The sequence below is a fragment of the Balaenoptera acutorostrata genome, chromosome 17 (assembly GCF_949987535.1).
Source record: "Balaenoptera acutorostrata chromosome 17, mBalAcu1.1, whole genome shotgun sequence".
Lineage (NCBI taxonomy): Eukaryota > Metazoa > Chordata > Mammalia > Artiodactyla > Balaenopteridae > Balaenoptera > Balaenoptera acutorostrata.
The window spans coordinates 15,532,088-15,543,665 of record NC_080080.1 but is presented as its reverse complement, the minus strand read 5'-3'; the positions used below and the strand labels follow the sequence as shown (position 1 = coordinate 15,543,665).

At 34.1% G+C, this 11,578-nt stretch overlaps 1 protein-coding gene across 1 annotated transcript in view; it reads right to left on the bottom strand.

The window, feature by feature from the left end:
* Positions 1–3,198: 3,198 nt before the first annotated feature.
* Positions 3,199–11,578, bottom strand: part of TMEM65 (transmembrane protein 65) — a 56,483-nt gene continuing 48,103 nt past the window's right edge. The window contains exons 6-7 of the mRNA XM_057532210.1: positions 10,778–10,883; positions 3,199–8,752 (exon numbers count right to left, since the gene is read on the bottom strand). Coding sequence (XP_057388193.1) covers positions 8,651–8,752; positions 10,778–10,883 — 208 coding nt within the window. The 3' untranslated portion in view covers positions 3,199–8,650. The remainder of the gene's footprint in view (positions 8,753–10,777; positions 10,884–11,578) is intronic.

Below are 11,578 nucleotides of genomic sequence, written 5' to 3'. Positions count from 1 at the left end.
TTTCTAATTTGAATGCCATTCATTCATTTAGCTTTGCTGCACGGGCTAGAACATCCAGTACAATTTGAATAGAAGTGGTAAGAATATATCCTTGTCTTGTTCCTGATCTTAGAGGAAAAGCATTTCAGTCTTTCACTTTAAGTATGATGCTAGCTGTGAGTTTTTCATAGATGCTCTTTATTAGGTTGAGGAAGTTCCCTTCTATTTGTAGTTTGCTGAGAATTTTTATCAAGTATGGATGTTTGACTGTTCCATTGGATTTTTTCTTTTTTTTTTTTTCTTTTTTGCATCTTTTGAGATGGTCATGTAGAGGAATTAAGTCCTTAAATACCAGTGATTGTTATCCTTACCCCCACTCCCAGCCACCTTTAGAGTTCTGTCCTTGGACCTCCTCTCTTACATTCTACAAAATGAAAAGACCTGTACATTACAATGGCTTCAACTAACATCTGCGTGTAAATAACTTCCAAGCATATATGTTTCATCACAAATTCTCAACTGAAATTGAGACCAATATTTTCAGCTTCTAAATGTACTTTATCTACCAGGTTATCCTCCACATATATCTATGAAGATAAATACGTGTAAGATAAAAATTCAATATCTATTCTCTTCAATTAACTGACATTGAATTAAATAGGATCCTTAATTTGAATTTATACCTTTGTATACCAACGAATATCTTTTAAACGTAGGGAATTCCCTGGTGATCCAGTGGTTAGGACTCTGTGCTTTCCCTGCCGAAGGCATGGGTTCAATCCCTGGTTGGGGAACTAAGATCCTGCAAGCCGCTGGTGCGGCCAAAAAAATAATTAATTAAAAAAAAAAGTCTTGGGCTTCCCTGGTGGCGCAGTGGTTGAGAATCTGCCTGCCAATGCAGGGGACACGGGTTCGAGCCCTGGTCTGGGAAGATCCCACATGCCGCGGAGCAACTAGGCCCGTGAGCCACAACTACTGAGCCTGCGCGTCTGGAGCCTGTGCTCCGCAACAAGAGAGGCCGCGATAGTGAAAGGCCTGCGCATCGCGATGAGGAGTGGCCCCCTCTTGCCTCAACTAGAGAAAGCCCTCGCACAGAAACGAAGACCCAACACAGCCAAAAATAAATAATAAATAAATAATAAATAATTTTTTTAAAAAAAGTCTTCATTAAAAAAAATCTTTTAAATGTAAAATCAGAAAAAGAAAATCTGAAAAAAATTTTTAAAATACTAAAGCCAAAACATTATAATGCAGGGTTTCTTAATCTTGGTACTACTGACATTTTGTGCTAGATGATTTCTTATTATGGGGGCTGCCCTGTGCATTGTAGATATTGTACATTGTACAATTGTACATTGTAGCTGCACCCGCTATCTACCCCTCAGTTATGATAGCCAGAAATGTCTCCAGATGTTACCAAATATCCCCTGGGGAGGCGGCAAAATCATTCCCAGTTTGAGAACTACTGATGCAGTTACTTGCAACAGATCAGTGCTCACATAGAGATCAACTAGAAGAACCATTTTTTAAAATCTGCTTGAAGGCATTGGGGAGCCTCTAAGAAACTAGGATATGATGAGTTTCCACTGCCTTCAAATAAATAAGCTGGGTGACGTGGTGGTGGATTTAATAATTTATAGCAACTAGTGATAGCCGTGTTGCTCATTCTTTCCCTTTCTGAAAAGAAGTTGTTATCGCATACTGGATGTGTAAGGGCAGATACTTTTTTCACTTATAGGTTATCCGATACCAGAGTCAGTTTAAGACATTATAGAGAAAATGGGACATTCCCAGAGTTGAGTGCAGTCATTGCATGTAAACTTGAGCCCAATCCCTTGTGGTTGGGTGTCTTCCAAGATGCCCATCCTTCTTCCAATTTTTGGCTATACACTTGGCCATACAGAATGGAGAGATTTACAAGTATCTCTTTCAGCTTAGTGTGTTCATGTAATAGAGGTTTGATAGATAAGTAGATGAGTCATGTGGTAACTTAAAAGTTGGTTAAGCCCTTCACCTTTCTTTTTAGTTCCTTCCTCCTGGGTAGAGTATGGATATGATAGCTGGGGCTGACGCAGCCACTTTAGATCATGAAGTGACTTTGTGAATAAAAGCTACACATGATGAAGGAGGAGGATGTGAATCTGGGTCTCTGACTAACTTGTGGAGCATAACCTTTATACTCACGCTGGGAAACATGCCACGATAACTTTATATAAGAGAAATAAATTTCCATCTCATTTCGGCTACTGTTATTTTGGAGGTTTGTTACTTACAGCTAAACCTAATCTAAACTAACTAGAAAAGTTCAGGGCAGTGGTTCTCAAAGTATAGAAGTGTGGTCTGAAGGCTCCTGATTTTTTTAGGGAGTTCATGGGTAGAAGATGAACCACAAACCAATCAGCTTGAAGCAAAATGTGTGAAGTTCAGAAGTGATATAGAATGTGACATAGGGAGTGATACAGTTTTTATACAGTACTGATACAGAATGGGTTGGGAGTCAAGCCAGAATTCAAATACCTAGAAGGAAGAGCATATTGATGTGGGTAGTAATGATTCACTCTTTAGACAAATCTCTGCTGTACATCTACCGTGTGTCAGGCACTGTACGGAGCATTAAGTATAGAGATGTAAGCAAGACAGATGAGATCCCATCCTCTGGGGCACTGACATTTAAAGCACAATTAGATCTTTTTCCTCTGATGAAATGTGGGCTCTTTACCTGAGTCGGTATGGAAGAAAGAACAGTTAAAGCTGTTAACAATTAAAGAATGAACTAAATTAAGATTTGTTCTTGTTTGTACTTGTCCCAAGTAGGGGTGGGAAAGAAAATGTTTGATTTATATGCTTTTAAAGTAACAGTGTGGGACATAAAATACATTCTAAAAACTGCACTTTCCATTTCCATCAGTCTGAGGTTGAGGAAAAGAAGAGAAAATAAGGAAGAGAAAAAATACATTTGAGACATAAAGGAGACAGATACAGACACACTGCAGAATCAATACCGCAGAGCAAGAATGGTGGGGGTGGGGAGGTTGATATGCAAAAGGAAAAATCTTAATTTTAATTAAGGTGCCTAACAGCTTTCTTTGACTCAACTACCTCTCTTAAACTCCACTTATATCTTGCATCTGCATAAATATTTTATAAGTGGTAAAGCACTATATAAATGTATAGCCTTCATATTATTAGCAGATACCAAATCTTTACTGAATTTCACAGTTCTCACAGAAAATTCCTTTATTGTACAGTTTTTGAGGGTTCCCCCCATCTCCCCCTGAAAGTAGTTCCTTTGAGTTTAACTCTTCAGTCACCATTCTCACATTTTACTCATTTAAACAAAGGTTTGACTTGTAGTTGTGGAGAAATTATATAATCTACCATATGCCTACTCCATCTTTTTAATCTTTAAAAGTCAATAAAAAATTGCTGAAATTTCTTTCATTCATAAACTTATCAATAGCATTAACCTAGGTATGACATCATAAAATTTCATATAAATACCAATACAAAACACCATGTGCTTCATACGGCTGTCAGTATAAGATCAATAGATTCTGAAAGTTCTGAAGCTTCAAAATTAAAATGTTACAAGTTCCTGCTTTAATTACTACTTCATTTCTAAACCTCAGGGGAGAAAAACTAATTTCAGTGTTACAACCCATATGTCAATAACATTTATTACTTTGGTAAAAACAAGTGATCTGTTAGTAAGGTTTCATTATGAACACACAACAAACCCTAAATTATTTGCTGATAGGTTGGTTATCCACTGACTTTATGAATTCTAGGATAGCTTCCCCATGCTTCTGAGTCATTTCCATTTACTACTGTAAGTAAATATGCAGGGGCATTAATATTAATATTTAAATATTAATATTTAGGCTTAATGCAGAAAACATGAATAATCAAAACAAACAAGGAAACTTCTTACATGCAATCCCACTCCTGGGCATATATCCGGAGAAAACCATAATTCGAAAACATACATGCACCCCAATGTTCATTGCAGCACTGTTTACAATAGCCAGGACATGGAAACAACCTAACTGTCTATCAACAGATGAATGAATAAAGAAGATGTGGTATATTTCTACAGTGGAATATTACTCAGCCATAAAAAAGAATGAAATAATGCCATTTGCAGCAATATGGATGCACCTAGAGATTATCATACTAAGTGAAGTAAGCCAGACAAATATCATATGATATGGCTTATATGTGGAATCTAAAAAAAAGATACAGATGAACTTATATACAAAACAAACAGACCCATAGACATAGAAAACAAACTTATGGTTACCAAAGTGGAAAGGAGGCAGGGAGGGATAAATTAGGAGTTTGGGATTAACATAAACACACTACTATATATAAAATAGATAACCAACAAGGACCTACTGTATAGCACAGAGAACTATACTCAATATTTTATAATAAGCTATAAGGGAAGAGAATCTGAAAAAAAAATTATATATATATATAAAACTGAATCACTGTGCTGTACACCTGAAACTAACACAACATTGTAAATCAACTATACTTCATTTAAAAAAAAAAATCTTACAATGCATTCCAAACTGAAATATATTTCATATGGTGGGGATTTTCTTAACACCAACTTCCTAGAATGTAGCGTGATACCTTCTCTTCCCAGATATCTGCGTTGTGTATGTTCTCACTTCTTTCAGGTCTTCCCTGACCACCCTGTATAAAAATAAGCACCCACATATGACCACCGGTACTTTCTATCCGCCTTGTTTCATTTATCTCTGCAGAACTTATCACCACTATTTAAGTGTACATTTGCTTTCCTATATTCTCCTCCCCAACTCATGCCCCCCACAGAATAACCTTCATGAGAATACGGATGTTCTGGCTGTTCATTCAGAGCCTTGAACAGTTCCTAGTACATAATATGCAACCAAAAACACAGGATTTGTTCAATGGACTTGAAGATTTTAAGTACAATTCCCTAAAGTTGCAAGTGAGAAAATAACTCCATAAATATAGAGGCAGAAAGGAAACTGAACAGAGAACAGACATTACAGAGTCCATGCAACTGATGTCCCAACTGCATAGTTAAGTTGTTCAGAACACAGACTTCACACCTGGACAAAACCAGACTCTAGTCCACTTATGAATAGTGACACCCTGGGCAAACTAACCTTTCCACGTCTCAATTCACCCGATACAAAATAGGGATGATAACAGCACCAACTTAACATTGTTATTACAGTGATTAAATGTGATTACGTATGTAAAATACTACAGTACATAGCAACAAATAAGTACTTAATAAAAGGGAGCTAACATTGTATTTACCATCATCATCATCATTGACATCATCATCTCACTCGGGCTCCACAGACTATTTTCTAATATTTCCCAAATAATTTATGGGTAAGACTGACTATCTAACTTCTAAGTCCACACAACCAAGAAGCAGCAAATTAAAGAGAGAGAGAGCAATTGCCAGAAGTGACAGCAGCAAAAAAATGGGAGGAAAATGAAAAACTATAAAAACCAGATTCCCAAGGTACTGCATTACAGCACAGTAACAATGTCCATAAAGATGACACTTAGCCACTAAGAAAAAGATTACATTATATTACATTTAATACACTCGTAAGATGGCAAGAAAATATAATTCTAAAATTAGGAAGATTTACTTCAAAATGGTTTACCTGAACTTTTGGTGTAAAAGATAAAACTTTCATTACCTTCAAAATTCATCTTCTGGAAAAACGGAGTAAAGTAAATGAGGTATTATTATATAGAAGGCTTGGATATCTCTGCTGTAAATAAATACCCATCAGTGTAATTTTCGCCAATCTCTTTATCTAAAGCTTTTTTGACATCCTATTAAAGATCAAATTATCTCAATATGGGAATCATCCTTCTCTCATAATGTGTAATGTTGTATCTCAAGTGTGGACTTCAGGGAAATGGTAAATAGTTCCATTTTACTGTCTCAGTGTCACTGCTACAACCCTGTAACAAATCTGCATTTATTAATCCTATTTCTTTTAAGCTACAGAATAACCAGGGTTTTCTGAGATTAGGAAGAAAATCAAATTTCAAAATTAAACCACATTCCAAAATTTCTTAAAAGGTATTTTTCTTTGTTCAATTCCTTTGTAAAAACATTGGTCACCACTTAACATACAGTGCCAACAAAATGCACCCAATTTACATGCATAAACAAGTCAATAAATCATAATACACAGACAACATGAATTTCAAACAAAGAGTACTGACACAACTCACGTTGCATTTAACCATAGTTATAGTTGCTCCCAAAAAAGAAACAGCTAATATGAGAAATAAGAATTCCAGTTTCAATCTGAAATAAAATTCCTCGTGACAAGTAATATGAAACAATGATTATATGAAGTCATTATCTTAAAGGGAACCATTTTTCAGAAGTCACTTTGTGCAAAGCACCATACTAGTATAGAATAAGATCTTGAAAAAAATGTGTACCTTAGTTTAAGGACAAAAGGGCTCCATTTTTTTTTAACTAATTACCTGAATGATGCAAATTTTTATTATGTACATAAATTAAAATACTTTTCAATATGAAGGTTATATATTCCATATTTTGACATTTTAAATAATTCTACAGATGCTCAGCTAAAAAGATTCTGTAGGACTGGGTTATTTTCACGAGCAAAAAGAATGAAAGCACTCATCAAAAGCCCTTTCTAAACTCACAGGCAAAGTTTCTGGATATGGGATTTAATTAATAAAAAGAAAATTTAAGCACCACAATAAAATATGTTTTTAGAGAACAGAAAGGACTGGCAATACAGTTAGGGACAAAAGCACTTAAACATTTACCCAAAAAAAAAATTTTTTTTTTAAAAATAATCACTCTAATCCTATCATCTGAAATAATAAAAAAAAAATTTTGGTGTGTCTGTGGTATTATGTGGAAGATACAAACCACAGTTCTATTTAAAATGTTTTAAGTTTTAAAATTCTAATTTGATCAAATGAGACTGTCATAGTATTTGTACATAATAAGAATGTTATATATTTATTTTTATATTCTACGATTAAAGGACACCACTAAAACCATTTTGAAGTACACAGAAGAGAATTTATGACAAATTGCCTTGTGAGAAAAAACAGCTCCTCTGAAAATAAGACCTCAAAGTAAATATGTGCAAATAAAACTTTAAAAATAAGGTAGCTGTAAATAGAGCCATCTTTAAGTTTCCCTTCTTTTGCATCTATTTAGCAAAATAAATAATTTCAGTGGCCCAAATAGTAACTTTAATTTCTGTTTTTCTCCCCCATGATGTGTTCAACTACTCTTACAATTAAGAGTAATTTTTTAGCCTGTGTAACAGACCACATGCTAACAAACTTTAAGGGTTCATAAAATTAAAATTTATGATTCACAAGTATAGATATGAATCCTATCTATGCCTAAATCAGATATACAAGACTGGACATAAGTAACTTCAATCTAAAATATGATTTAAAGACCACAAAAAAAGAAAAGGGACCAAAAAAGGGAGAAAGAATTTCTCCTCATACGTCTTTTGACCACTAGGCTATATATAGCAAAAAGCAAAACATAAAATATTTATTTTTCACCTCAAAAGAAGTTATCCAGAAATAAAATCCGCTGAAGAAGATATAACAATATCAAAATTATGAGTACTCAAACTCATTCAATTCAGATGAGAAGACATTTGGGGGGGAGAAAAGCCTTCCCAAACAGTATTATTTGTATTTTATTAACCTTACAAATATCACCTCAACTTCACCACTCATACCATAAACCTTCTTGACAGTTTCCATTTTATACTTCTGTGAGAAAAAAATTTTTTTGCCTCTTAATTTTCCAAGTGTTCACACCTTAATTCCACAATCCCCATTAAAAATACTCTACAATAATGACTTTCCCTTAGGAGTCAGAAATCACTATGTATTATTCAAAACTGAGAAATTAAATTAGTAAAAAAACCAACTCAAAATAATACACTTGTTAACATATATGGTTTTATGTAGTAGGGAGACCACATAATTGTTCATCCTGATTAATCTCCGGCTCTTGAGACAATAAGGTCTGAAAATTAAAATGAGTGATAGGTACTTAAAATACTAAAAGTCTCTGTCCATATTGAATAGATGTGAGAGTTTTTTTTAAATGACTTAAATTATATGATTGTAAATGTTTACTGTGAAACAGTACAAAATTGATGTTGCCAAAAAGAGTAAAAAAAATCTTTAACTGATGTTAAACATCTTCAGTAATTTGGAAAAAATCTTAAGGTTGAATTGTAACTATAAGGGAACAACAACAGAAAATGCTTTCATGCATGTACACATGGTAAGTAACAAATAGGCAAACCCCAAGTCAGCACAGCACATCAATGACTGATACTTAAATGATATTTTGGTGTATAAAGAAAGAAAAAGAAAAGGTAAAATGTTGACTACCATTGATGAAAAAGCATTTCAACAATTTACACAAAAGTTTTTTAAAAAAGATGTCCTAAGAAAACCAAGCCACAATAAGTTAGTGTTTTCCATAATACATGCTGAATTAGTTGATCCCATATCTATGCACTGTTACTGTCTTAATTCCTAAATGTTGTGACAGCATATTTAATAATTGAGGTACATTAGTTTACATCTTTTTATAGGTATCCTAAGAGAGTTAATTTTTCTTTTCCAGTTTTTCATCATCTTCACCTCCTCCAAAGAAAAGCAAAGGAAACATTCCTAGAATGCAGCCAATAGTCACCCCAACAGCTTTGCCCTATGGAAACAAAAGAAAAGATTTTTTGACAGTTAATTTACCCCTGTAAGAGGAATCCTTGCTTAAGTATCTGATAAAAATTAAAAATTACTATGTACTATAAAATTCAACTGTGACTGTATTTCTTTTGATCATAGTAACTTAAATATAAAAATAATGTACAAAAGGTTCTAGAACAAATAATATGTAAAGTTCAAAGCAACAAGGAAAAAAAAATTTTTTTTCAAATTGCCATAAAAATAACATTAGAGGGGCTTCCCTGGTGGCGCAGTGGTTAAGAATCCACCTGCCAATGCAGGGGACACGGGTTCAAGCCCTGGTCCAGGAAGATCCCACATGCTGTGGAGCAACTAAGCCCGTGCGCCAACTACTGAGCCTGCATGCCATAACTACTGAAGCCCGCGCACCTAGAGCCCGTGCTCCGCAACAAGAGAAGCCACTGCAATGAGAAGGCCGCGCACTGCAACAAAGAGTAGTCCCCGCTCACCGCAACTAGAGAAAGCCCACGCACAGCAATGAAGACCCAATGCAGCCAAAAATAAATAAATAAATTTATTTAAAAAAATAAATTAACATTAAAGAAGTATTCAAGTAGAAAAACACTTTTTAAAAATGTCAGAGATAGGAAGAAAGGAAATATCTCACCAAGTACTCTCAACATATTTGTATTTGCTACCCTTTGTATATATTCCTTTTCAATATTTATCCCCATGTATACCTAATTATATGTAGGTCTAATCATTATGTAAACATAGCTTTGTTTTCTGCCTTATTCCTTCCCCCCCCCAGCCACACATGTTATAATAAACTCCTTTCCAAACTGTTTCATAAACTTGATAAAAAAACTTCTAAATTCCACTGAATTGATGGACTTATAATCTACGTATAGCTCTTTTTTTTTTTTTTTTCTCCCGGCCACACCACGTGGCTTGTGGGATCCTTGTTCCCTGAGCAGAGATTGAACCCGGGCCCCATGCAGTGGAAGCACCGAGTCCTAACCACTGGACCACCAGGGAATTCAAGCTCTCCTTACCATTAAAAATCATTGCTACTTTTTCACCATTGCAAATGACAGAACAATAAACATTTCTGTGTATAGCTCCTCCTCAATGATTTATTTAAAAATCAAATAATATGAATATTTGTGCATAATCATAGGATACTGCCATGTTATCTATTCTAGACAAAACTGCAAATATGTGTATACCCATTGCAATATATTTATATGTATACGTACACACAATTTTTCTGTGATCTCACCTACATTAAAAAAATATTTTTTAATTTCTATAAATGATTTTTAAATGATGCATTCCTATGATGACTATTAAGGTTATACACTTTTGAATTAAGTTTTATGTCTTCATACAGACATTTACTGAGAATCTACAAAGTACCAAACTCTATGCTAGGTACCAGGGAGACAGACAGGGTCCAAGCAGATGCAGTCTGTCTCTCTCCGCTAGGAACTTCCAGTTAGTTTTCATGCTTTTCTACTTGCTAGTCAATATACTTGGAATTCTCTCATTCACCTAGTAAATGTCTCATCAATAATTTCAAAATAAGCTTAGATCTAATACTCACCAAGAAATCTCCACACCAAAAGAAATTTCTCTCCACAAAGAGTTAATTCTTTTCCTGGTGCTTCTGCTATATCTGGTGCATAATTCTATTACTGAATATGTCACACTAAATTATAATTTATTTAATATGTCTGGTTCCTTACCTACACAATCCTTAAAAAGAACTATAGTCTATTACTCATTTTATGTCCTTCAGTCTCAGCACATAATTGATACTCCTCAAGAGTAACTGAATCATACAAAGAATTTTTCAAAAATCAAGTATACCTACAAAAAATAGTCAATAAAAAATTACTGCTTTTCTGAACCTGCCAAGGCTTGGACAGTTTTTGTTAAAAACTCCACTCAAAGCAATTTTAGTCTCAAATTTCTCAAGGGACTGAATACAGTGTCTTGCTCTGGCTACCCAAATTCACCGTCATAAGCCATATAAAGTACTCACCAAATGTGTACTAACACGTGTTTGCCACATGTCAACTTGCTTTGGTGTGAGATCAGGAATTGATAGACCTAACCTGGAAGCCAAAGCTTCAACGTAGCCTGCAAGTCTTTAAAAATACAAGAGGACAGCATATAAGTTTTTAAAGAGACACACAATGTCCTCACATAGGAAAAACTAATTACTACAAAGATAAGATAATTCTATACCTGTAATTGGCACTCTAGAAATGGTATAAACATTCTTTTACAATTTTCATCTTCATTGTGTATAAATATATTTGGTTTAAAATTTTTCAGACTGACATATTTAATACACAGGTAAATTAATTAACTTAGAGTAATTATTCTCTACCATTACCTTAAAAAGAACAATTAAAGGTATACAAAAATTTTTACAACACTTGTAATTTATTCATTTATTCCAAATTCAAAGCAAAGCACTTTAACATATAAGTTAATAACTATCATCAGAAAACAAAAATTTCCAAAATTTATCAGATTGATATACTAAGAAAAACAGCCTACAATTTTCAGGGCAATTTCAAGTATTTATCAATTCTAAGTTGCCATTGCTTATTGGATACAATCTTTAAGAACTGTAAGAAAGAAAAAATATTGCCAATTAAACTATGCATACCATCAATTATAAGATGGATCCCAATGTCAGATATGTTAAGTTCTAAAAACCTGTGCAACTAAGATTGATAAAATGTGGTATTTGTTACCTAATGCTGTTTTTAAAAGGCAGAGGAGAAGTAGTTCTTAAATATAAGACTCCCAACAAATCTTTATCTCTAATAAA